This window comes from Hippopotamus amphibius, chromosome 13 (genome assembly GCF_030028045.1).
Source record: "Hippopotamus amphibius kiboko isolate mHipAmp2 chromosome 13, mHipAmp2.hap2, whole genome shotgun sequence".
NCBI classification, from domain to species: Eukaryota; Metazoa; Chordata; class Mammalia; order Artiodactyla; family Hippopotamidae; genus Hippopotamus; species Hippopotamus amphibius.
The window spans coordinates 11046370-11072680 of record NC_080198.1 but is presented as its reverse complement, the minus strand read 5'-3'; the positions used below and the strand labels follow the sequence as shown (position 1 = coordinate 11072680).

General features: G+C 50.0%; 1 protein-coding gene across 1 annotated transcript in view; it reads left to right on the top strand.

The window, feature by feature from the left end:
* Window positions 1–26311, top strand: part of ITPR1 (inositol 1,4,5-trisphosphate receptor type 1) — a 314399-nt gene that overhangs the window by 223048 nt on the left and 65040 nt on the right. The window contains exons 45-47 of the mRNA XM_057706415.1: window positions 17125–17305; window positions 18792–19045; window positions 25451–25651. Coding sequence (XP_057562398.1) covers window positions 17125–17305; window positions 18792–19045; window positions 25451–25651 — 636 coding nt within the window. The remainder of the gene's footprint in view (window positions 1–17124; window positions 17306–18791; window positions 19046–25450; window positions 25652–26311) is intronic.

The following is a 26311-nucleotide window of genomic DNA, read 5'->3' as shown; positions in this document are numbered from 1 at the left end:
GTCCTGTGTGTGCAGGTAATGCCCGGACCTCTTCTTGCTCAGCGGGAAATAGAGGATCTGAAAGGTCAAGTCAGTGGCTTAGGGTCAGAGAGCTAACTGCTGGTTGCATCAAGGTTTGTTTCCTGCCAGAGCCTGAGCTCTACACCCTCTGCAGTGCGGCCTCCTGTATGAGAAGCCTCCGCCGGTGTCCCTGGTGGAGGGCCCAGGCCCCCCCGTCCCCCCGCCAGGGACTGGGGAAATGGGCAGTGCACCCGCTTCGAGGACCCTACTTCTGTTTTGTTGGGCACATTAGAATTTGTGGCTTCTCTCTCTGTTCCCCTTTTTTGTGAGTGACCTCATTGTGGAGGGCTCTCTGCCTTCCAGAGAAGTCCCAGGATAGCGTGTGTGTCTTTGCTTTGGTTGCATCACTGGTCTGTGAATGACGGAGGAGAGAACCATGAAAGACTATACCTTTCAGGCTGGGCCTCTCATCTGCCAAGTAAAAATTTTATGTGCCATGTACATGCTGCTTCCCCTTGTGGGTTCCAGGGTCTCAGGTCTATGAAAGTCAATGGGAAGGAAAGCCTCTTGCATCCCTTCCTTTCCATGGAGACGGAGGGCAGATCATTGAATTAGGGCTACTAAGAAAAGTGAGATGATATCACTCCAATTTTTGGTTTTCACTTGCATCTAAAGGAGCATATATGTATTTTGGTGTAATGTGAGGCTTATTAGAGCTCAGCTTTTTGCCCATTTCGCACGAAGACGCTCCATGCACTGGATTCACCCCATATTTGCGTCTTGGGCAGGTTGAAGAATATTTGTTTTGCAGAGAGAAAAGGAGGGGGACTTTATATAAAGTGCCTGTTCTAGGGCCGGTGCAGTTTGTGATGCTGCTGTGTCCTGGATCTGGGCTGGGTGGGATAGCCCCAGCTCCAGATAAGAAAACAGGCCCCAAAAGATGCAGGGGGTCTTACCCAAAGCCGCCCAGTTATTAGAGCTGAGATTTGGTACCCAGGTCTGTCTCCCGCAAAAAAACCTCTCGGCTTCCTACTGTGGTGGGCAGCCTTCAAGCTGCACGGGTCCGACGCCAGGGAGCTGAGCAGGGCTCCGCAGCCACGGTGGTGCTCTGCGTCCTCCAGGGCAGCATCTTCCTTGTTCACGCTGGGAGCAGGTAGGTAGCGCTGCTTATTTGATCTGAGACGTGAGTGGTCACTGCTTGGTTACGCTGGGATGTGAATTCTCAACGTTGACTTAGGAACCACGCAGGGGAAGCATGTTCAGCTTTACAATAACGTATGAGCTTTTCTGTAGTTCCCGCTGGTGTCCTTTGCTCTGGTCAGAGGTGAATTGTCCCTAAGACAGGAGGGGCTCATGCTTGGTTATGTTTCTCTGAGTTTTCTGGAACTGGTGTTTGGGGAGCGGAGGGGCAGGAGAGTGACAGCTCAGGTGCATTGCAGATGGCTGTGGCAGATCCCTCTACTCTCTCCAATTAGTGGATGCGTGTGTGAGTTGTATGCCTGTCTTATATTTACAAGAGGAAATATCCCGTTTAATTTTATTTTCACACCAAGAGCCCAAGTGTTAAGAGAACATGGTGTTTTAACACTCCCTCAGTTATCAGCTGCAGAGCGGAGGTTGTATATTGTCACATACAGTTTTCTGAGTGTATTTCTACATGTGTTACCTGGCAACATTGCCGCGTCGGGACAGGAAGATGTATCGGTTCCTGCCAGATCCACGCTGTTTATATAGCGGAAGGTCGATGGTGCTTTCCTCACGGGTGTTTAGAAGAGGAGAAGGCCCGGGCTGACGGGGCTCCATTGAGAGACGGGCTGATGTGCTTCAGGGGCTGACCTAGGACCAGGGGTTCAGTGGAGATAACGGCTCTTGCCTTGCCTGGATGGATGCCTTACTGTGTTGTTGACCAGCTCCCAGTTCTGATGAGAAAGGAAATCTCGTGGTAGAGGTGACAGCCACAGCATCCCTTACAGGGGTCACCCTGTGAGCTGCTTATAGTCCTATGGGTCTTCTGTTGAGCAGATGGGATGCACTGAAAGCACCGTAGAATGGGATTTGTGTGTCTAGTGGGGCCTTCCCTCCGCATCCCTGCCCTGTGTGAATAACCCCGTCCCTTGAAGATATTCGCATTCAAAACCCTTACAGCATAGGTCTGAAAGCCCTCTCAGTTGAAACCACACATTCGAAGACTCAGAAGAAGCTTACTGAGACCAAGGGCATTGAATTCTCCAGCACCTGTAACATTTCTTGAAAAATGCTTGAAAGGGAAAAGTTCCCATGGTAACAGTTTTTTGAAAGAGTCTTGTGGCATCACTGGGTTAGACGGGATAGCAGAGCAGTGGGGGTTCAGCAGTGTAGACTATAAGCACACGCTCTGTTAAAGCTACCTCCTGGTGAAGACGCCAGAACAAGAGTCTGTCCAGGAGCCCCGGCAGTGCTGGAGGCTCTGACCGGGTAGGGATAGATCCCAGGGTCCCCCGCTGGTGTTTCCCTCTGCAGCTCTCACAGAGGTTGGCCTCTCTAAGGCGGAGGCCTTTGCATTCCAGTGGGCTCTTACTGTTTTGCCTGTTGAGAAAAAAAAGACTACTGAGTCTCCCCGGAGGTATTTAGCAACCACCCGTTAGCTTTAAGTGTGTGTATTTTGAGTGCTCTGACCGCCTTTAGAAAACCCAAGTCATTTATCTAGTTTCACGTGGTTCTTTGTTCTTGGGTATTAATACTCCTGGCATCATCAGGAAATATCCTCAGAGGAAGCCACAAGATTCCTTAAGGTTTTATTCTGTAGCACGTAGATGGTTCTCTTGTTTTTTATACCTGAGGAGGACTTGATCCTGAGAGTTCCGAACTTGGACGATCATCCTAAGTGTGCTTAACGTGGAAATCTATATCCTGCTGTTTAAACTTTTAGATGATCCCCAACTGGCTTAAAGTCCTCAACCCGCAGGCCGAGGAAAATGCTGCAGAAAAAAAAAAAAAAAACAAGGTCATGCTGCATTTTTTTGGTAAGCACAGGAATCAACAAAGAGATGTTATATAACTTCTATTTATATCCTCCTTGCTCAGTATCTGCAGGCAGACAAGAGTCGCTGAGAAGGGATTTAATGAGCTCTCTGGGTTTGCTCACCTTCCTGAGCTGGTAGCAACCAGCTTGTTCTCAAGTGCGTCAGCAAAGAATCTGGCTGTGGGTGGGCGGCCGGGGTAGGTGGACGGACTTGTTGCCATGGTGTTCTTTAATTCCCCTGTCTCTCAGCCATCTCGCTCCCCTCTTCCCTGACTCCTTCCTCCCCACCCCCCACCCTTTTCTTTTCTTTCTCTTGTTTTCCCCCTATCTATAAGCTTGCTTTTTTCTCACACCTAACTCGGGATTCTTGGAGCCGTCTCCAGAAAGAGAACATTTTCCATTTCCCCCCGGAGAGTTCCCCATTCCGTAGCTCTAAGACATCAGAAGGCTTTTGGCTAGGGTTTCTTCTCCCCCACCCTCGCCTGTTTCTTGTCCTAGGGTATGTAGTTTGTAATTACGAGCTCCTGCACTATGGGGACCTGTCCTAGGAGTCCTCAAGCTCACCAGATAGAAGCGTTCTCTTTGCTCTCAGGTTGCCCCTGAACTCAGTGGATTCTCTTGCCAGTTGGACAGACGGTCGCTCAGCCCCAGAGAAGGAAGGCTGTTGGCATTTCCATAATCCTCCTCTGTGCTCTTGCCCTGGGTGGCGTGATGTCTCCTGTTTTCACCTAGCACAGTGTAACATGGAACCATGTGAAAACAAGGGAATATCTTCACCTAGCACAGTGTAACATGGAACCATGTGGAAACAAGGGAATATCTTCACCTAGCACAGTGCAACATGGAACCATGTGAAAACAAGGGAATATCTTCACCTAGCACAGTGCAACATGGAACCATGTGGAAACAAGGGAATATCTTCACCTAGCACAGTGCAACATGGAACCATGTGAAAACAAGGGAATATCTTCACCTAGCACAGTGTAACATGGAACCATGTGAAAACAAGGGAATGTGTTTGTCCCACAGTGATAATTCCTGGAGCTTGGGCAACTTCTGTTACCTGAAGGTTGCAGGTTGAGATTACTCAGCCTGCGTTAAAAAGAAAAAGTGGCTGCTCCATCCAGTTCTCAGCAGGGAAGCAGAACTTGCCCTTCTGAGAAGCCCTGGTGGCAGCTCCGGGGATGCCCACTTGCACCCTGGCTGCTCTGATGGCTCCACCTTGTCGGTCACATTCCCACCAGAGCAGAGGCATTGAGAAGACATGAGTTAGGGAGGTTATATTGACACGTTCTTAGAAAAGAATAAGTAGTTCCCGAGAGGACAGGCTTAAAAAAAAAAACAAACAAAGCCAACACCCACCCCTGCCTTGCCCAAGAGTTGTGCAATTCTTAATAGCAGTAGCCTGTTTGAATAATCAAAGGCGAGCTGACTTCCCCTTAGTAACTTCTGTTAGAGACATCTGCATAAAATATCCCCGGATTCCAGACCAAGAAGGTAACTTTTTTTTTTCCCTCTGAGTAACTGGAGGGACTTTCCCTTTGGAACTCGTCCAGCTGAGCTAACTTCATGGTTGAGAATACTTTCTCATTAGAAACTGCCAGCGGCTAGAGTCCTGACAAGGGGGCATTAAAGACACGTCACTCACAAGCCTGGAGCCTGAGCACTCCGAGCCCCTACGTGCCATTCACAGCTGGCTCCGGCACTTCTGCCACGACCCTCCTTCTCACCGAGAATACTGTGCCCACGTGTGTTTCCTGAGTCCTCTAAGTTCTTTTGTGAAAGTGTCAGAGCCTCTCTTGATGTTTCTCCCACTTTCCTCTGCCTGGGTTTTAAACCTGTCGTCAAGATGTCCCAGACGCCGAAGGGGGGAGTCCTGTAAACCATCTGATGTCTTCAAGCCACTTGTTTCCCTTTGAATTCAGGACTTAAAAATTTCGATTGCAGTTGGAGGAGGATGGTGATTCAGTTGCCCTCACCATACGGTGTTTGGGAAATGTGTTTTCATTAGCCTCCTTGCAACACAAGCCCACAAACTGTTCAACCCCGCGCGCGTAGCATCAAGTCAGGGGCGGGAGCCGGGTGCTGAGATGGAAGGTCTCCGAATGATTGTCTGTCCCGCTCCACCGTTAGTAATGCATGTGTCAGCGGGGCCAGGGTAGTTAACCCTTAACCAGGTGGACTAGGACCCCGAGCCCGTGACACAGGCCCGGGCACAGACCTGATAAGCCTCTGGGAGGCGGGAATGCCACGTCAGCCTCCTTCAGCTTGGTCTTTGGCATTCGGCGTTCTCCCCGCTTGGCAGGACTTTGAGCTTCCACGGACAGGGATCTTCTGGTTATTGAGTTAAACGTCGGCTGCCATGGATGCAAAGCTGGACTCGATTTAGGTTTTGCAGACTTGCACCTCCTTCAGGACCGTGGTGCGTCCGTTACGGTGGCAGATATTTACGCGGCAGCTGCTGGGTGCCAGGCACCGGGGGAGGTGGCCGTGGTGCAGTCCGGACTGAGATCACGCGGGGCCTGCCCTCGAGGAGGTTGTCGTCTAGCAGGGGAGCTGGATCGTGAGCCAGTTAATGATTAAATAAGTAAATTGAGAGGAGCATGAAGAGGGAAGCGACTAGGGTGCAGAGTGTGGGAAGCGACTAGGGTGCAGAGTGTCATGAAGAGGCCGCTTAAGGTGGTCGGGGGTGGGGGGCTTCTCAAGGGAGATGCATTTAAGCCCAGACCTAGCAGATGAGTAGAGAACCAGTGGCATGAAGAGCAGAGGGCAGGAGTGTTCAGACAGACAGGTCAGCATGGGCTTGGCATGTTGCAGGAGCTGAAGGAGGCCAGCACAGTGGGTGCATAGCACGGGGCGGGGGAGCAGGACATGAGACCACTGCTCCACCCAGGCACTGCGCTTGTCGTGAGGGGGGAGGCTGGGTTAGGTGATCTCCGCAGCCCCTGCCAAGCCCTAGTCAGTGCTTCTAAAGGGCACCAAGTTGGCTCGGGCTGTAACCTGCTTGGATACACGTTACTGATACCAGAGCCGAAATCTATTAAGCAGCACTTACACAGAGGAGTGCTGTGTAATTTCATCCCACCATCTCCATCCGTCTGGCCATCTGTACGTTTTACTCTTGGATCCCAGGGATGTTCTCTGCAGCCATATGGAAGCTCCCTAATGGGCCAGTACCCAGTGAGATGGGCCTGTGGGATTGGGAGGAATCAAAGTCCTGGAGCGTGTCCTTTGGGATCCAGACCGGGGCTGAGACCTGAGAGGTCATTGGATTGAGCAGAGGACAGTGGGTGACAGTGGGCCCTCTGTCAGGAAGGCGCTCGCTTTGCTTGCTGTTTTGCTATTTGCCAGCCAGCGCCCTGGCCCCCGACAGGCCATATATTTATCTCTTTTTGGATTTTATGGTCGAGCAGATGTGTCACAGTTGAGTTTGTTGAGAGCGGGGAAGGGAAAGTGTCTGGTGCAGAACACCTACCAGGTGCAGGCCCTGTGCTGGGCTTCCACCGTGTTACCTCCTTGAATCCATCTTCCAGGCCTCTCGGGTGGCACTTCCCCTCCTCCTTCCTCCGTTACAGATGAGGAAGCCGAGGCTGCAGGTTAGTCAGTACCCTGTCCACACCCGCCCAGTTCCTTAGCCACGCTGTCTGTCTGTTTGTACCTTGCTGAGTGTGCAGGACGTAGAGCCCTTTCTCTGGGCCCTTGCCGTTCTCCCTACAGACACAGAGAATGGGTGTGCAAAGGATTCTTCTTGATGTTGACGTAAAGCTCAAGCTGGTTGCCCCCGGGAACCTCAGCGCTTTTAGGGCAGGAAGAGTCGGTCAGGGCTGATTGATTGGCCCTTAGGTACCCAGAACGGAAATAAGACCAAAGGGCGAAGGCCTTCCCCTCCGACTCCTCTTGATGACACGGATGGAGCCCCCAGGTGAAGCAGGAAGGGACGGCAGCCTCGTCGCCGCCAGGCTCTGGGCAGGGGACCCACCGCAGCCCTCCTTCGCTGATGCCCAGGGTGTGTTTCTTGGTGATGGAGTTTTCCCAGCACCTCTTGCATCGTTCTTTTCAGATCTCATGATCCACACTGGAGGCTCGCTGAGAAGGCCTCTTTCCCCCGTCACAGATCCCACGGCGAGGCTGTGGGTGAGCTGACATGGGACCCGAGAGTGTCACCTGAACCACCAGGAGGCACTTTGGTTGAATCATAGAATCAGTCCTGGAGGGCACCTCGTAGGCAGGCGTGCGTCTCAAGCAGGCCCAGACGTGCCTTTGAGACTGGTTTCCTTCTTCTCTAGTTGAGTAGATGTCCGTAGACCGAGATTCCAAAAACCTCCCTGAGTGCTTTAACAGAACGCCTCCCTGAGGTCTAACCAAAGTCTCGTTTGCTTCAGTGCCTTTCTTTTTTATACGCCTCATGTTGACTTGAAGAGCAACCAAAACGCCTTCTTGCACTTAAAGAAGATTCCCAGGGGGTTCCCTGCCACAGTCTCCTGTTGCTTCAGGCAAATTTGGGGTTGCTTCTGTTTCCCATTCTATTGGTGACGGTTGTTTTTCTCTGGAGGCTCTTTTTCTTTCCTGTCTTTGGCTGAAAGGGATAGATGGCTGTGCCGGTGCACACGCCCCACCAAAAAAAAAAAAAAAAAAAAAAAAAAAGATGCTGGCCTTTGGCTTCTGTAAGGAGGTTTGAGAATTGAACCCAGAGAAAATTTGGAGTCCTCTTAACTTCTTATCCTTGGGGTTCCTAGAATGAAGGCTGACCTGCCTCCCTGGAATCTGTGTGACTTTACTCTTAAATATCGCTAGAGATGTTACTGCCAACAGTTTACCTACACGTACAGGGGCTTTGTAAGATAACACCTTAAAAACATTTTTTTTTCTTTTAGGAAGTGCCGTTGGTTGGTTGAGGTATCATGGATGAGTATGTGAGAAGCTGTTAGTTTCTGATGCACACAGGGGGTGAGGGTGGAGGACCAGACTGCTTACCAGATTGGGCAGACTTACCCGGCCAGCGCTACTTCCCATGCGCCCTGGGGGACAGGTAAGGAGAGGTGTGAAGCTCTCAGGTCTCAGAAGAAAAGTGATTCTTAGGGAACAGGTTGGACTTTGCTGCTTGTTAAAACCAGAATTAACTCACCTTGAAAAGCATCGTGAAGATCCAGTGCTTTGATTTTGACCTTGGAGCTCAGGCTTTCCCTGGAGCCCAGTGACCAGGTTACCTTGGTCCTCCTTGTCCTCCAGCCCCTCTCTCAGGCCTTGGGCATCAGCAGTGAGCAGACGGTGGGCTCTGTGCAGCCCTGGCAGGGCAGAGGAGTTAAAACATACCATTTATCTCTGAGTTAGCAAGAGATGGCTCTACGGTTTGGGTGAGGGAAGAACTCTTTTCAGAAAAATGAAGTTGAAATGTCAGTACCTTTATGACCCATACTTGGTTCACTTCATCACTTCCTTCTTTTCTGTTTTAAAGTTTATGTTATTTCTGAACTCATTAAAGCTGGCAACATCCTCAGAGACATTGGTGAACTGAGCCTTGCAAACGTTTACTGGTTAAAACCCATCACACCGTGCTAAAAAATGTTCTTGGAGTGAGTGATCATTTATACCAGGGGAGTGTTTGATTCTTAATGCCCACTTCACTAATTATTAGATTCTTTTCAAATATCTTACTTTTCTTGAAGTCAGGAATAGTTGAAAATATTGGAAAGACAGTATGCAAGACTGTAGGAAAGACTTGGGCCTGTCCAAGGGGAGGGTCTGACACCACGTTTGTATTCCGCCTTTGGGTGTATTAAACTTTGAGAAGTGGAAGCAAAAGTATGGAAGCAAAAACGTTTATCTCTGTACTTAACAGAATCTGGATGGCTTCTGTAACTAGTGAAATTCCAGCTGGATTTTTTTTTTAACTTCCTTCGTTGTGACAGTTATTGGGAAATGCTCTTCAGTGTGTTTTTGCTGTCAATTTTCAGGCCGTCTTGACTTGCCCCTACCAGCTGGGATTGTTTATTTTTGGATGTTTTGGGGACACTAGACTTTGGTCATCACAGAACACGCAGCACATTAGTCGATCCAGTAGATTACACACCTTGCATCTGAGGAGTTTCCCGTAGTAATGAAAGTGTTTCACATCGTGTCTTGTAACTCAGCCTTGGTGGACTCCATCCATGTGATGCACGCAAGGCAGGCGGTGAGTCGTGTTTTTCAGATAAGGAACCCAGGGCACAAATGCAGTTAAGCAGAGTGCCCAAGTTCACATGGCCGGTTATCAAGGAGCAGTGGCTAAAATTTAGGTTTCCAGACTTGTAGTTCTCCAGGCTCCTGTGCCTCAAGTAAGTGTGTTTTATCACCTGGTTCCTGGTACGTGATCTTTGGGTTTTAACTGTTGTCATGGGTTTCTAAGAAAAGGACTCGACCTACAGTGGTCATTGTGTGACGGCAGTTTGGGGAACAATCTCTAACTCCCAGCCCTGGCAAAGCTTCAACCAGCAGAAGGGGCTTGTTTGGGAGCCCATATTCACAAGAGCATCAGGCCTCGCCGCAAAGTTGGGGCGTTCACATGTGTTCCTACCATGGCTATTCTTTACTGTGAGAAGAGTTTGTGTTTGTGCAGCTGAGAGACTTGGGGTGGTGGGTGGGGAATGGATTATAAAAAGCCACAAGGTGTTTGGAGTTTGACACACTCTTGCTCAGGTGAGAGGCACTGAACAAAGCAGGGAGGTTGAGAGCATGGGCTGAGGTGTCGGGCCAGTGGGGCTTGAGTCCTGGGGCACCACCGCCACTTCCTAGCTGTATGATTGGCAAGTTATTTAACCTCTTTGAGCCTCAGTTTCCTCATCTGTAAAGTGGGGAGATAGTGATAACCCCTACGTCATAGAGTTGTTAGAAGAGTTAAATGAGATACTGTGTACAAAACATTTAGGCAGTGCCAGGCAAATAGGAAGTCTTCAATTATCATTCACTGTAATTTACAGATCAGGGGTCCCCAGGAAGTGGTGAACTCTCCATTCATCACAGGTCCAGGAAGAGGACCCCACGAGGTAAACCCCACACCACGTCTGTCACTCTGTCACCCGCAGAGCATGTGTTCAAGCCGATGGCAGCTCCCCCCTGGGGTCTGATTTTTCCCTTTTCACTCTGCCTCCGGCACATGCGCACCTCGGCCTTGGCCCTGGAGTCTCCAGGACTTGAAGGGATGTCTCCAAATAGACCAACCCATTCCTGTCCAGGCTCAGTGTGAGGGTTTCTAGAAGGTGGACCGCTGCAGGGTGAAATGCTTTCCTTTGGGGAAGGATCAAAGTTCCAAACCTGCCCCAGGAGCGCCGAAGACGGCTCCCCGCAGACCATCCCTGCTCCTTCCAGGCCCGTGCTGGATCACGGCCACCTCTGCTTCCTGTCCCTGCCCCTTCCTCTAGCTGAGATGCTCATAAAGGACTCCTCCCGTGTCCCTGCAGGTGCTGGCTGGCTGGCTCTGGGTTCCAAGGTATGAAGACTGTCTTTGCCCCCCTCTCACCCCCAAGTCTCTGAACTCTGGTGAAGATGGCTTTTCAGGACGGTGCTTATTCGTTCACCTTCCCTGGTGTGTGTCCAGCACCTGCGGAAGGCCCGTGTCTCCCATGCATCTCCCCACACCCCATCCTGCACAGTGCGACGGGGGCTGTGACCTCTTGCACCTAAAGAAAGCAGTACCCGCACCCACTGCTGCACACTTCCGGCCTATTGTCTAGAGGAGCTCCCAGTTGACTGCTGGTCCTTAACTTCGGGCCGCCTCTGGTTTCAGGAGCTGGGCGGGCTTGTCATAAATCACGCTGTGTTCCTTTGTAAGAGCTTGACTGGGCATAGTGGGTGGCTGCCAGGCTAATTAAGGGATATCTTATTATTTTCAAGAGTGATCTGAAAGGGCGGTTTCTTTATTGTTTTAAACTAAGGCCTCAGTTCCTCAGTCCCGATACAGCTCAAGCAGCCCGAGGAGAGCAAACCGTGTCTGCTTGACAGTTTTCCAAGAGCAGGAATGAAACTCAGGCAGCTGTGTCACCCAGCCACCACCGAGCGTGGTCAAAGGGACTGGCTCGAGCAGTCAGGAAACATGGGCTCTGTGTGGCCTTGACATGTCTGTTTTCCCGTCTGGGCCTCAGTTTCCTCCTGTGTGAAATGTGAAAGGCTGGACCAAATGGGTAGTTTGCAGACAATGTCCTGTGGAGCCCTGGCCTTGCAGGGAGGAGTTGCAGTGATGTGCGGGGCATTCTTCCTGCTCCGTTTGACGCTGAGCCGTTGTGCCTGTATCTTTCTCACACCTGGGTCTTTATGGAAGATGGTGTTCGGGGAGGGAGGAGGAGCAGGGTTTCCCTGCTGGGAAAAATATTTGGAAATGTCTGGAGTAGAGGGTTTCCAACGTTGACATTCTGTGATCTGTATTTTCTCTTTTGCCGTGGTGGTTTTGAAGCCTGGATTACAGTGGCCACACCTAGATCCCCTCCCACCTCTGTCCTCCAGAACCGTCATGGAGGCGGCCCCTGCCAGGGGTCGCTTTCTCCCCTGGCCTGACCCCGACTTCCTTCCCTAAAGCTACTCCAGACGTGGACCTGTGGCCTGTGATGTTGGCACTGACGCTGTGTCTGCCCCCAAACCAGCCTTCGGGTTTTTTGGAGCTGCCTGCTGACCACTGGGGCTGGTGTGCGGTGTGATGACTGAGAAGGCAGGTGGTGGGCAGAGCCCTCAGCGTGGAGGCCAAGTGCTGGCGTGGCTCTACCTCATGTCAGCTGACCTCTCCTGACCCCAGCTCTCCCGTCTGTAACGTAATGGATTTATGAATGGTGATACCTGTCTTGGCAATCTCCTACGACGCTGTTGAGACAGCTTATGGGAAAGGGCTTTGGAATCAGGTGTGATTTAGAGATAAGCGGAGGGTGAAGACAGATCGGCGGCGAGGGCCGCAGACGCCGATCCCTCTGCTGGGGGAGGTGGCCTGTGAGGGTTGTCTGGACAACCTTTACAAAGTTCTCCAGCCTTCAGGAGACAAAGCAGTTTTCTTTTTTTCTTTCTCTCCCTTTTTATTATGATAAGATTTACATACAATAATATGTATAGATGTTAAGTGTACAGTTTGATCAGATTTGCCAAATGTTTATACCTTCCGTATTTGTTTTCTATGGCTGCTGTAACAGATGTACTAAAATCTCAGTGGCTTAAGACAGCCAGATTTTTTTATCTTACAAGTTCAACCTGAGTCTTAACTAGGCTGAAATCAAGGTGTCAGCATTCCTGCATTCCTTTCTGGAGGCTCCAGGGGAGCATCCGTTTCCCTGCCTTTCACAGTTTCTAGAGGCCCCTTGGCTGTGGCCCCTTCATCTTCAAAGCCAGTGATGCTGAGTGGAGTCTCATGCCGTGTCCTTCCATCCTCCTCTTCTACTCGTCAGAAGCCTTGCGATGACACTAGCCCCTCGGAATAATCCAACATAATCTCCCTATTTCAAGGTCAACTGATGAACAACCTTAATTCCAGCTGCAACTTGATTCCCCTTTGCCATTTAAGGAGACAGATTCACACGTCGCAGGGCTTAGGGTCTGGACCTCTTTTCACAGATGGGGGGCATTATTCTGTCTACCACACCGGTGTAACCTCCACCCCAATCAAGGCATTTTCTTCGCTCCAGGAAGTTCTCTTGTTTCCCTTTTAGTCACTTCCCACTCACGCCCCGCAGAGACAACCGCTGTGTTGCTTTCTCTTACCAGCAACGAATGTTGCCTGCTCTCGGCCAGATTTATTTGGAAGGGGTACCTCAAACCTGCTGGGTGGGGTGGAGTGAAAAGTTTGGAGAAGTGAAACAATCTCTCTCTGACTCTTGGTTCGAGGTTTTGTGGGTGGAGGGTGGGGTGTGATTCACTGGAATCCATTCATGGAGGGAGGGAGACCCGTGCCCCCGAAGAGCCTCAGGGGAGTGGGGGTCGCGTCCCTGCCTGGTCTTGTCTGAGGCCCCCCCCCCCCCGCTTCTGCAGAAACAGTCCTGAGGAGGGCGTCCCCTTCCCCTCCCCGGTCCTCTGAGCACGTCCTGACAGAAGGAGGTGGAATGAGCAGGTCTGTGAACTGTGTGCAGGGCCTGCTGTCACCGAGTTCAGATGGCACCGGGGGGGGGGGGGGGGAGGGGCGGGGGGGGAGGGGCGGGGAGGGTCTTCAGGAGCCCCTGGCCCAGGCCCTGCTCTTCGGCCCCCGCATCACCCCCCGGCACAGCCTGCCCCTGGTTGGTTGTGGCGGGGGGGTGGGTGGGGTGTCTTAGTTCCTCTCCATGCTGTCGTTTTCACTTCTCCTCCCGTACGAGGTACCAGCACTTCCTCTCTGGAGACGTCTTCCTTCCAGAGGGTCTGCTGAGCTTTTCAGTTGGGGCACCTGCGGCCCCACTGGCACCTTCCTCGCTGCTCTGCCGCCTCCTGGGCCCGTGCCTTTCACGGCGTTCTGGGAAGAGGGCATTTGTCACGGTGCAGGCATCTCACGGATGCTCCACACATGAGGTGCGTTATCCTAAAGACCCGGAAGGGTCTCCTGGTCGCCAAAAGGAGTAATAGTAACAACTGCTTCATCAGGGAGTGTGTGTGAGGTGACCACGGAGGTTCACCCCGAGTTCCCGGCAGCGCATCAGATCAGCCGTTGGGAGTGTTACTGTAATTATCTCGTTGGGTCTTCATAACCACCCGTGAAGGGCACACCCTGTTACTGTGCCCATTTCACAGATGAGAAAGTTTGGGTTTCAGAAACGTTGTCACTTTCTGGGGTGACACTAGCTAGTGAGCCATGGAGTCCAAGCCCGGTCTCTCTGACTCTGCAGACAGTTCTCACCACTTAGCTGCTTGGGTGATGCCTTCACTGTGGGGTTTTCACATGATACTCATTTAATGGTGGTATTGATACAAAACCAACTCACTTCGTGGGTACTGTGCTAAGCACTTTGTGTGCACCTCTCTTCCGTGTGGGTTCAGAGAGGTTGAGTCATTTGCCCAGGGTCACAGAGCCAGTGGATGAGGGATCCTGGCCTCGAGCCCAGGAGGTCCAACTGGAAAGCCTGCTGTACTAACCCCTCCATTAAGAGATGTTTCCTTCCTTTGAGGCACTGGTGGTCTCTCTCCTCTAGATTCTCACTGAGAGGCATAATGGAGTTCACCTCTCATTCCAGCCTGATGACGGAGTGCCTCAGAGCCGGGCCCAGGACTCCCTGAATCACCTCTCCCGTCCTCCAGCCACCATCCTTATTTGCTACTGGTTTTCTGTGCTTACTCGTGTCCCCATACCCTGCTGTCCACGTGACCATTTTCTTGACCACATTCTGTTTATAAAGCAGCTTCAAATCCTTGAGGGATTGAGAACTGTTATAAAGAAACATATATAGAAGCATGTAATCCCCAGTGCCTTGCCCTTCTCTCATTTCCTAAGAGGTCTCCTTGCCGTGACCCTCTCAGGTGACATGGGCTGGGTTAACCGGCCAGACGTGAAGCATTGCATTTGTGGCAGGTGGTGATGGGTGTGCGCTGTTGCACTCTGACAGATGACAGGTGGCGGGCTTTGGCTCTTTATGTACTTATTTACTTAAAGTGCATTTGTTTTCTTCAATGACCAGACTGTCCAAGGATGCTGTTTAAGTTGCCTCCATGCCGTGGGAAGACTAACGGGGCAGCAGCTGAAGTTCATTGCCCGAGCGGCCCCTTTCCTGTGCAGTCTCCCCATGACCCCCTGTGGGTGAGATGTTGTGTGTCACCTCTCGGTGGAAGAAGTAATTGCTGTAATTAGGTGGCTGCAGGTTGAGGTCTCAGTCCCCCGTGCATCTCCTTTTGTTCGTCTGGGGCACATCGGCTCTCAAAGAAGTGAACAATTGGAACTTGGTTTCTCATATTTGAGCAGTTTTCCAGAATGAACCTACGTCGGGGATTTATTTCTGCCGAGGCCAGTGAATACAGGCAGGATCTGATGGAGGGCGGGGGGGGGAGTCAGGGGGAGCCCTAAATGGTTGAGTTGTGTTCATTCTTGCATCAGGTTATTACAGAGCGCCTTCTATATGCTCCGCCTCTTCTGGGTACCGTGGAGTCAGCTGTGAACCGTAGAGGTGAGGCGCCTGCCTTCTTAGAGCTTGCACTCTGTCTGCTCCAAGACACAGTGAACAGGTGAACGGTAAATACAAGTGTCGTTTCAGGGGCCTGCTGCTCTGAAGAATAAAACGGGGCGTGAGAGACTAAACAGCTGGCATGGCTGCTGCGTTAGTGGGATGGTCAGAGGTGTCTTCCTTGAGGAGGTGATGTCAGTGGTGTGACTGAAGGACGAGGGGACCCCAGCCGTGGGACGAGCCAGGAGAAGCAAGGAAGAAGAGGGCCGTGGTGCTCGGTGTCCATCACAGCACTGTTTGCCAGCGCTCTGCTGAGCCCGTGGATGAAAGGCTATTTTAGTGAGAGTCATTAGCGGGATCATTGAATTCCTGTGTCTTTTGCTTGCCAAGCCGCCAATTTCATGGGGCACAGGCCCTTTTTTGCTCAGCACTGTTTTTCCTCTAATAGGCTTAATGCCCAGCTCATGACAGGTGCACAGTAAATAGTGGATGGTGGGTGGATGGGTGGACAGACAGACAGATGGACGGACGGATGGAATGCTGGTTGGATGGATGGATGAAATAGAAACCTAAAAGAAAATAAAAGGAAGTAAAGGGCAGTGAAGCACGCTAAAGACTGGAGCTTGGTTCAAAGAATGGGAGTGTTGGAGGACTCAGTGACACACAGAAGGATAAGACCAGGCAGGAGGCAGGCAGTGACTTGCAAACTGGCATTTGGGAGTGGCTGGAGGGGAAAAGGTAGAACCAGGGAGCACAGGTAGGAAGGCTGCATCCTGGCTTGTACGTAAGAAACAATCAGAGGTGAAGAAGAGCAGGGAGGGGGAGAAGAAAGGGCACGATCAAGAAGAGCTTTGTGGGCAAATGAGACAGACATTTGTCAGTGCAGCGTATGGACCAGTGGCTAGAAGAAGGGTCAGAGTGACGGAAGTTGCATGTTGGCAGATGGGGACGTGGTGGCTCTCAGAGCGGGGGTTGCAGTGGCGCTAAATCGGGCACTGGGTGTGTGGGGGAGAGGTGGAGGAGTTAAGGGGCTTGGTGAGGCTGGTAAGAGTTTGTTTCTTTCTGGGATTTCAAGTCGGGGGTTACCTTCTGTAGGAAAGCACCATCTTTCCAAATGGGGGAGGATGTGAAATTGGCAGAAAGCTCCAACTGGGAGAAGCAAATATATTGTTTGGAGCTTTGTTTTATTCCTCTGGAAATTGACCGTATTGTATTTTTATGTAAATAATTCACAACAGCGTGGTATTTGCAAAGGGGTGAAAAGAGAATGCTCATAAATGAAGTTGAGACACCATATTGTGTTTTTATATCAACAATGTATACTATTGCTTGCAATGGGTCCAAAAACAAATGTGTATCCAAGAGGCGAGCTACCTGTTAATTGTGAGCTTATTCATCTAGCCACCCTGTACCTGCCCTTTAAGACCTGATTTGAAAGTCACCTTTCTCATGAAGACGCTGGGATCACTCCAGCCCAATGTCATCCTTGCCAGCTCTAAGCTTCTGTAATATAATTGTCTGTGTAGCTTCTGGAGCACTTTTTACTCCCACGTTTCAGCCTTCCTTATGGACGTGTCATCCTAACCTGGTTTGGAGCCCTACAGGGGCAGGTAGCACGTCTTAGTCATCTGTATATATTCACGGGGCTTTGCCAAGAGGAGGGCTCATGTAAGTCCTTAAACACATGACTGGCCCTGCAACAATCACCAAAAATACATTCTGTTTCCATTGCTAGTGGAGTTGGTTTATGTGTGTGTAGGGGGGTGTGCTTCGTTGGCTGTAATCTGCCCACCACCCCTTAGCGTGCTTCCCAAGCTTTTGTGACTGCTTCAGCCAAGGCATGGCAGTCTGCTTTAAAGGCTCGGTGTGGAAAATCCCAGGCTGCAGAATCCAGAGGATGACAGCACATGGAACAGTGTTTAACCTTGCTCCAGACTTAGACCACTTTTGAGGTTCTGTGTCTGGCTCTGATCTTCGTGAGGGTTTGGTGTCCTGGGTGGGATTCAGTAACTGGTGTGTCACAGTGCTGAGAAATCCCTGGGTTTTCCTTGGCAGCACTCCTTTTTCTGCCGGTTGACAGAAGATAAGAAGTCGGAGAAGTTCTTCAAGGTCTTCTATGACCGCATGAAGGTGGCCCAGCAAGAAATCAAGGCAACGGTCACCGTGAACACCAGTGACTTGGGAAATAAAAAGAAAGATGACGAGGTAGACAGGGATGCGCCGTCACGGAAAAAAGGTAAATGGGCCCCTGCACGCGGCTCTTCAGTCAGCTGGGTTCTGAACATGGGAGGAGTCCCTGGGTTTCCTTTAGTTTTGATATGATTTCTGGACTCCACACTGTGTTGTGACTGGTGCTTTCAGAAGAAGAAAACCAACCTGGTTGTGATAGAATGCTTCCTGTGTAACCTGAACTGAATTCCCTCTGCTTTGGAGGCTCTTCTTGTTTAATAAACTAAAATGCATTTTCCTTGGTCGAAATCAAGGTTTTATTGGCAGAAAATCCATTCATCATCTTTTCCTGCAATTTCCATTATAACGTTAGAGAAAGTGGTGGAAGATACGCACTTAAAAACTAGATGTCGGCTTTTGTCAGCCAATCCTCCCTTATTTTCTAAAATAGTTGAAAGTTCATAAAGATTTTTATCCATTATCTCCCTTGAAGAGAAGTAGTACTGGGGAGTGGGTCGACCCAAAAGTGTTGGAGTCAAATGACCTTGAATAGGTCTGAGCCTTGTTTTTCTTAAGCGTAGAGCTGGGTTTCTCAGCCACGGCACGTAGGACATCTGGAGAATTTGTTGCTGTCAGGGCTGCCCTGTGCTATTTAGCAGCATAGGTGGCCTTGACCCAGTAGGTACCTGTAGCCCGCCTCCAACTTAAAATATCTCAAGATATTGCCTGTCGTCCCCTGGGTGGAGGTGGGGTCAAAATCATCCCTAGTTGAAACCATTGGTCTAGAATGGGGATAAAGAGAAGGAAAAGAAGAAAGGCTGAAATTTACTGGGTACTTTCTATGAACCAGGTGCTGTCCAAAGTCCTTTACGTGTGTTACTTCATTTAGAACTCAGGTCAACATTGTAAAATAGATAAAATCATTATCCTCATTTTACAGATGAGGAAAGTGAGGCATAGGGATGGTACTACCTGTTAAAGATATGGAGCTAGTGAGTACCAGAGCCAGGATTTGAACCCAGGCAGTCTGGCTACCATTAGGCTAACGCTGCTGCCTCTAGTGTCTAGTTACCTTACAGGGTTACCCTGAGGATTCGATGAGGTAGGTAAGGCACACCAAGTGCTTCATCACGGTGCCTTGGGGCTTCTCCATCAGTTGTCGTACCATAACAGTAATTACAATTTGCTTAGCTTCTGTTGACCCTCTCAGGAACCTTCTAGAGGAAGACTTCACTGATGTTCTCCCCATTTTACAGATGGGGCAGCTGAGGCCCAGAGTCAGATTTGTGAGGTTGACAGAACCTCTACTACTTTTTGTCTAAACCACAGAGCAAGCGTAGATGACGTGTTAGAGCCACAGGCAAGCTGGCAGGGCTCGACTCAGTTTTAATCCTAAGGAGTGAGAGAAGATGGTGGCTCCTTGGAGCGTTTGGCCAGCCTTGAGAGGCTCTCTGGCGAATTCCGGAACTTAGGTCTCTGAACGTTGTCTTTGGTGTGGGGAATAGCGTCCCTGAGGATTCGGCAGCGGTGACTGTCTCACATTTGCGTTCCAGCCAAAGAGCCCGCGACGCAGATAACGGAAGAGGCCCGGGATCAGCTCCTGGAGGCCTCTGCCGCCACCCGGAAAGCCTTCACCACCTTCAGGAGGGAGGCTGACCCCGACGACCACTACCAGCCCGGGGAGGGCGCCCAGGCCACGGCGGACAAGACCAAGGACGACCTGGAGATGAGCGCGGTCATCACCATCATGCAGCCCATCCTCCGCTTCCTGCAACTCCTGTGTGAAAACCACAACCGGGACCTGCAGGTGAGGGCGGGGCGTGGGGCGGGGCGCGGGGCGGGGTCCCAGATCCTCACCGCCGCTGCCCCGTACTGCCCCACCGCAGCTTCTCTCCCTCCAGCCCGTCTCCTTGAGTTGAGGACCCGGGATGGTTCTCGACGTCTGGGCACCGGACGTGTTTCCCTGTCTTGTCTTCCCCACCGTCTCCGCAGGGACGGGGCAAGTCTCAGGCTCACTGGTGTAGTTGCCGCTTGCTCCGTGTAGGTTTGTTACGTGTGTGTGTGTGTATTTGTGTGTATCTGGTAGCCTGCCACTGTTTGCTGTACAGGTGCTCAGGTAAAACTTGAATGGATGGAGGGGTGGATGATTAAATATACTAGACTTACAAAATCTGGTACATAGAAAGTTCTAATCAAATATTTCTCGGTTGAATGAATGAAATAGCTTTCTGGCATTTTATACAAATGTTCAAAACTATTTTTTGAACTGGTTATTCCAGAAATGCTTTGTTCACTTTTTGTCGTCATGGGATGATAACAATGGCCAAGTTCATTGGGCACTTAGACCATCCTGGCTGCCGAGTGCTGCCTGTATTATGACATTTGTTTTACAGATGAGGAAACCGAGACACACAGGACCCAGTTAGAGAGTGCAGAGCTCAGACTTGAACTCCGGCAATCTGGCGGGTAGAGTTTGTGCTGTCAACCACCACACTGAGATAGAGGGCGTTTTCTCCTTGCAAAATTTCCCCAATAGCAAAGGCTTTTCAGGAAGGGTCGAGCGTGGGTTCTAGAAATACACTCTTTGTTATGAGTGGGCACAGATCTGTAGAAGCTCTCTCTGCCCAGGAGAAGTGTGCTAGAGCACCAGGTCCTTGGCCATCTCCTGGTTTTGCTGCTGATTGTTGGGGAAAACACCCCCTCTCTGCCTAAAACAGGTGAGGTTGAACAAGAAAAGCGTGTCTGAACTGCTCTAAGATCGAATGTTTTCTCCTAAAATACATAAATTGGCAGGGGTAGTTTTATGCAAATCGTGTTGGTCTGAAAAGAACATAATTCTCGTCCACACATAGCAAGGGGAAGGTGCAGCCTTGACGTATTTGTATTGCTGACTTTACCCACCAGGTGATTTGACAGCCTTTCTCATGTTAGCTGTAACCAGATCATTCCATGCCACCACCAGAAATCGCTCACACTTAAAACCTGCTGCAGAATCTCTGCCTGGATAAGTTGAGTAAGAAATTATACTGTTAAACAGTAAGACAGAAAAATGAAATGGAGCTGGGTGAAGTCTGCAGTATTAATACTTTCTGTGCTGATTTTTATTTTCAACCGAACGGTCTGAAGAGCCTGGGCTTTGAAAAAACGTCTAGGGACTTCCCTGGCGGTCCAGTGGTTAAGACTCTGCCCTTCCACTGCAGGGGGCACAGGTTCAATCCCTGGTCAGGGAACTAAGATTCCACATGCCACGTGGCACAGCCAAAAAAATAAAATAAAAATTAAAAAAAAAAAAAGCATCTAGATCCAAGGTCATCAACCAGCCAAACCTGTCCTGTATTTCAAAATGAAGGGGTTTCCGTCGGCCCCACTGTCGGTCGCGCAGGGCTTCAGGCTCTTTCTCCACTCTGCCGCCCGCTCCGTTCCTCCACTGATACTCCCAGCTTCATCCCTGTCCACGTCTGAGGCTGGGATCTTGGCCGTTGGTCTGTTTTTCTTGCCTGTTGCTGAAACATTCCTACTTTGGACATAGAACACATTGGCCCTCGATGCACTGGCCTGACTTGCCTGGTTGCCAAGCTCAGTGGGTGGACAAAGCCCTCATGGCCCAAAGGTCCAGGGTTTCGTTACTGTCTCATTGGCTGGTGTTCCTCTCTCTGAAGGCAGACTGTGTCCACTCCACCTTCTGGATCTACAGCATCCATCACTTGGGAGACAGGCCGAGGGAGTGTGAGTGACTCTGTGGGAAACCAGACTGTCCCAACAGTAGGAAAACAAAGCTTGCAGCTCGCCTGTGGCATCTCTGTGGATGGGTGCCCCTCCCCCACCTCCCCCGCCCCCCGCTGCTGGGGCGATTCCTAGGCTGAACTTGGTAGCCAATACCCTGTATTGTTCCCCTAGACCAGTGTCACTGGTCTCCACCAACCTCGGGCTCCAGAGGAAAAGTAGGTTGAGACTATACATGTGTGTGTTGACTGCCTCACCTCCACGAGTGCTCTGTGCCCTGCACTGGGGGCAAGGGAGACCCCCACTGCCCCCACAGAGCTGAGTCTAGGGTGGGGGCCGCCTGGTAAGTGGGAGATCGCCGTGCAGCGTGGTAAGTGCTGCCATCGTCTCGTCTTAGAGGTTTTGTGGGTTCAGAGTAGGGGAGCTAGCACGGTGAGCTAGGTCCAGGAAGGCTTCTCAGAGGAGCTGATGTCTGCCGAGTTCCGAACCAAGAAAACACAAGGCTGCCTTGAGTGGAGTCCATCCCTGAATGCAAGAGGGGCGGGCCTGAGGTGCTTGTTTCCTGAGCGCGGCTCTGGTTTCGTGGACCTGTTCTGCCTCCCAGCCGCCCCCTTGACCTCCCGTCTTCACAGCTCACCCCGCCTCCACCAGGGAAGCAGAGGGAGGCTCTCTTCACCGCTTCTTGTGGGGAAGTCTTCATGGTTTTTGTTTTGTACCTTAGCTCTTTTCAAAACTCTGCTTTCAGCTAATTCCCTAAGAAGCTGATGCGCAGAGCACCTTTTCATGAGTTATTCCAAAACTCCATTCTCCAATATGGTGCTCTGCCGGAAACAGTGGTATTGGAGGGAGAGGGAGTGTACAGTGTATTTCAATATACGTTTTTTTAAAGATTAGCAGCTTAATCTTTGAAGGTACCATAATGCCAGTGGTTTTAACCTTTTTTGTTTTGGGCTGCAGAATCCTTTGTTTGAACATCTCAGGCAGAAATGTACAAGGTAAAGCAGACGAGAGCAAAACTGCTTTGTTCAGAGTAGAAACAGAAGATTGCTAGAACTTTCCTTTCTCACGTCAAGAGCACTGGGCGGTGGGGCATTCCCGGCGTCCTCCGGGGTTTTGCAGGGACCGGCTGGAAAACCAGCGATCTGGACCAGTGGTTCACAAGGACGACGGTTGCACTCACCTTTACAGACTCCTGCTAAGTCAGACACACTGAGGAGGTAATGAAATTGCTCTGAGAAGATGATGTCTGTAGGAATCCAGTTCTCAAAATGATGGTTTTCAGTGGGATTCAGCTACTCTGAATGGCATCCTGTTGGCAGTTTTCTGGAACTGATGGTGGATCTCTGGGTCAGGGTTTCCTCGTGGATCTGGGGGCGAAGACACCCTCATGAGGAGAGGATTAGGAGCTCAGAGAGAGAAGGAATCTGGCCTTCTGAAGTTGCCCAAAGTTTCTCGTCATATTTATAATCTTAACTTTCCTGTTGGTAAATGTTCAGTAGAGATAAAGCCACTGAGTTTGACTTTGCCGAACGGGCAGTTGCTGCCTTCAACAAGCTTTGTTCACAATAGTGAGAAACTTGATGGGAAGGAGTGTTGTTGAACCATTTTCCATGTGCTTTTGAACCTTCCCCTGAGAGGCTGGCTTTCCCTTTCACCTGGGTTAAGAAATACAGGTCCTGACCTCCCTCCACTGTAGTCTGTTTAAGCACAGACTCGAAGCCTATGATTTCCTTCATCTACCCATCTTGACTTAGTCCCCGGGGCCCTCCAGGGAAGACCACAAAAAGAACAGGATTTTTCTAGCCTGGAGAAGGTGGGGTGGATGGTGTGTACTAAGGGTGAACTCTTTTCCTTGAGCGTAGAAGGAGTTCCCGTGGCCTTTAGCGAGTAGCACGCCTCTGTTTGTGTAAAGAACAAGAGGAAATGGATCTGAGGAAGGAGAGGTTCTAGCTAGACACTCTGCAGAGACCACAAGAAATGGGAGAGGCTTTCAAGAAAGGGCAGCCCACTGTCCTTCCTGGGGAATCTGAAACATGTCAGCTTTGATGAGGTCCCAATCCCCTTTCCTCCATCTGTTCAACTTAATTCAGATACTTTAACCAGTGTCTGCGAACCCCTGCCACAGCCAGTCCCTGTGCTAGTTGTCAGTCACCAGTGCTGGGGCTCTGATCTCATTGGAGTCAGGATGGAGGGCCAGGGAGGACTTCCTGAAAGAAGTGATTTGACCCCATCCTGAGGGAAGAGGAGTTAGGGTAGAGACAGGGAGGGAGGGAATGACAGAGAGAGGGAATGGTAGGGCTGAAGCCCCAGAGATGAGAGAATGAAAGGTGCTTAAAAAGAAGGAATAAGTTCATTGCTGCCAGAAGGGGGGTATGGAGGAAGAAATGATGTCCCTGAGCAGTGAGGGACATGGCGGGAGGGGTGATGTCCCTGAGCAGAGAGGAGGATGGCGGGAGAGGTGATGTCCCTGAGCAGAGAGGAGGATGGCGGGAGAGGTGATGTCCCTGAGCAGAGAGGAGGATGGCGGGAGAGGTGGTGTCCCTGAGCAGAGAGGGACATGGCGGGAGAGGTGGTGTCCCTGAGCAGAGAGGGACATGGCGGGAGAGGTGATGTCCCTGAGCAGAGAGGAGGATGGCGGGAGAGGTGATGTCCCTGAGCAGAGAGGGGCATGGCAGGAGTGGGCACGTCGCTGAGTAGAGCGGTGGGCATGGCAGGAATGGTGGCACAGGAGTTGGAGAGGCAAATGGGCCATACTGTGAATTTGAGCCTAGGTCAGCCTGGCCCCCTCCTGCCCTCTTCCTGAATATTCCTCCACCCCACTGCTGCAAGTGGAGGGGCTCAGCCAGTCCCCCAAACAGGTAGCATCTTCCCTGAGGGGCTGGGGCAAGAAATGGCTGTGAAACCCTCCTCTGGCTTCCTGTGGCCCTTAGAAAAACAGTCACCTTATGAAAGTCCACGTGGTCTCCAATCATCTGTCCTTCCTCCACCTCCCACCCGACCTGAATGATTGTTCAGTTTCTAGACTAGTCAGGAAGGTTTGTGCACGAGGGACTGAGGTTAACTTGGGGCGGGGGTGGTTAGTTTGAGGATGAGTCGTGCATTGAACTTGATGACCAGCTTTTAATCTGAACATTTATAAATGTTTTAATTAAACAAGGAATACAGGAATAGATTCTTTCTTTGAAGGTTTAAATGAAAATAAGTGTTTGATTTAAAAAAAAAATGATCCCTCTTCCCAATCCCACTTTTCTACCCAGAGAGAACTGCTGCTGTTTTGGACTGTATCCTTCCTGTCCTTTTTCTGTATATTTGGATGGGAGTGTCGGATACATATTAATCTGCTATTTGCCTTTTTGGTTTTTTTAGCTTAACAGTACATCCTAGAGATCTTTCTATATTGGCACATACAGACCTACCTCTGTGTTTCCAACTTGTAATATTAAAGGATGTTGATACACTATCATTTGTTTAGTTCCCAACTAATGAGCATTTAGGTTGTTTCCAGTTCCTCTCTGTCTCAAACAGTGCTGTTGCAAAACATCCAATACTTACTTTGTGTATAGTGATAGAAGTGGAATTACCAGGTCCAAAGTTACATTCACTTTGTCTTTTGATTATATCTTTTTTCTTTAAAAAGATTTAATTTTTGACATTTTTCTACAGTAAACATGTGTAACTTTTATAACTATGCCCAAAAGAATATTTGTAGTTAATCTTTGCTTCTTTTAAAGAAGAGATTACTGGAGACTATGACAAAAAAAAAAAAATCCTCCTCTGCATTAGAATAGACTCTGTGTTATGAGGTGGTTGAACGTGGCTTGCTTTACTTTGTTGAGAAAGTACCTCCTCTTATGTCTCATGTGAACATTACACGTTTACCTGGAGCATACATACTGGGGCACGTGCACACAAGCACACACACGTACTCCCTCTTGTTCCTTCCTTTAGCGATGGAAGTGGCCAAACGAGATAAGCCGGGTTCCCTCTGTGGCAGTGCGCTTCCGCCAGCCTGTAACACTTTATTTTGTGATGAACTATCCTCTGGACTAGGTTTTGGGCCTTCAGCATCCAGACCACACCATCATCTTTTAAACATAACCACTGTCCTTGGACATGTCAGAAGACTCTGAACTTAACATGTGGTAGGTGGGGAGGTGGGCTGGAGTGGAAAGGAGAGAGATGAGAACTTGAAAAGGCTATCAGAGTCTAAAGTGGATTGTCAAAGAGGAAGTCCTCCTCCACTGCATCCCATACAAAAGCACCTTGGAGAACAAGCCACAGCGTTCGTAGCCATCACTGTAGACCACATCCACAGTTGACCCTCATGGGGGCTGACTCTTCTGTTCTACCCAACACTGCATCTCTCTGCATAATTGCTGCTCAATCCCGGGCACCAACCAATCACATACTATTGAAATGGCAGCATGAATGACCTTTACCCTGTTCTCTTTGTCTTTGCTTCCCAAACCTGGGGACTGCCCAATTGTAGAACTTCCTTCGTTGCCAAAATAACAAGACCAACTACAATCTGGTATGTGAGACACTGCAGTTTCTGGACTGTATTTGCGGAAGTACCACGGGGGGTCTTGGCCTTCTCGGTCTCTATATCAACGAAAAGAACGTGGCCCTCATCAACCAAACCCTGGAAAGCCTGACCGAATACTGTCAAGGACCTTGTCACGAGAACCAGGTAATTCCATTTTATTTGGGGGTGGAAAGAGAAAAGGATTATCATTTTGAAACGTTGTTGATAGGTTCTAGCTCAAAAGTCATATAGCATTTGCCTGTAGACGTAGGGAGTCAGTAGAACTGGAGGCCTTTTTCCAGCAGTGGGGAAGGAGTGACCAGGCTTTATTATGTTTCAGGATGTGACCTAATCACAGGCATTAGAGGGGGTGTCCTGCCTGTCCATGCCCAGCTTGGTTTGGTTTGAGTGGTCCAACTCTAACTTGATTAGGGATACACATTAAAGTTGGAGTTAAATGAATAAGAACAGGAGACTGGGCTCTATTTTAAATATTAGAAAAGCCTCAAAAAGGGGCTCCTTCATGGAAGGAGGTTTAAACTTAACTAGAAAGAAAAACCTTGCTGTCCATGAGACAACTTGAAAATAATATGAGAGGATGTATGGTGGAGACTTGAACACCACAGACATTCAGAGAGGAGTAAGACCCGTCAGTCTTGACTTAAGCCTCTCAAGAAGTGTATTTCTGGAGTGGAACCCAATAGTTTCTTGAGTTAGAGAAATTATAACCTCATTGCTTATCCATGACGTCTTACACATTGTGTGCGGTTTTGCACTGATGCTAGAATGAGTATGATTTTTAACTCAAATTATAGCCATATCCTG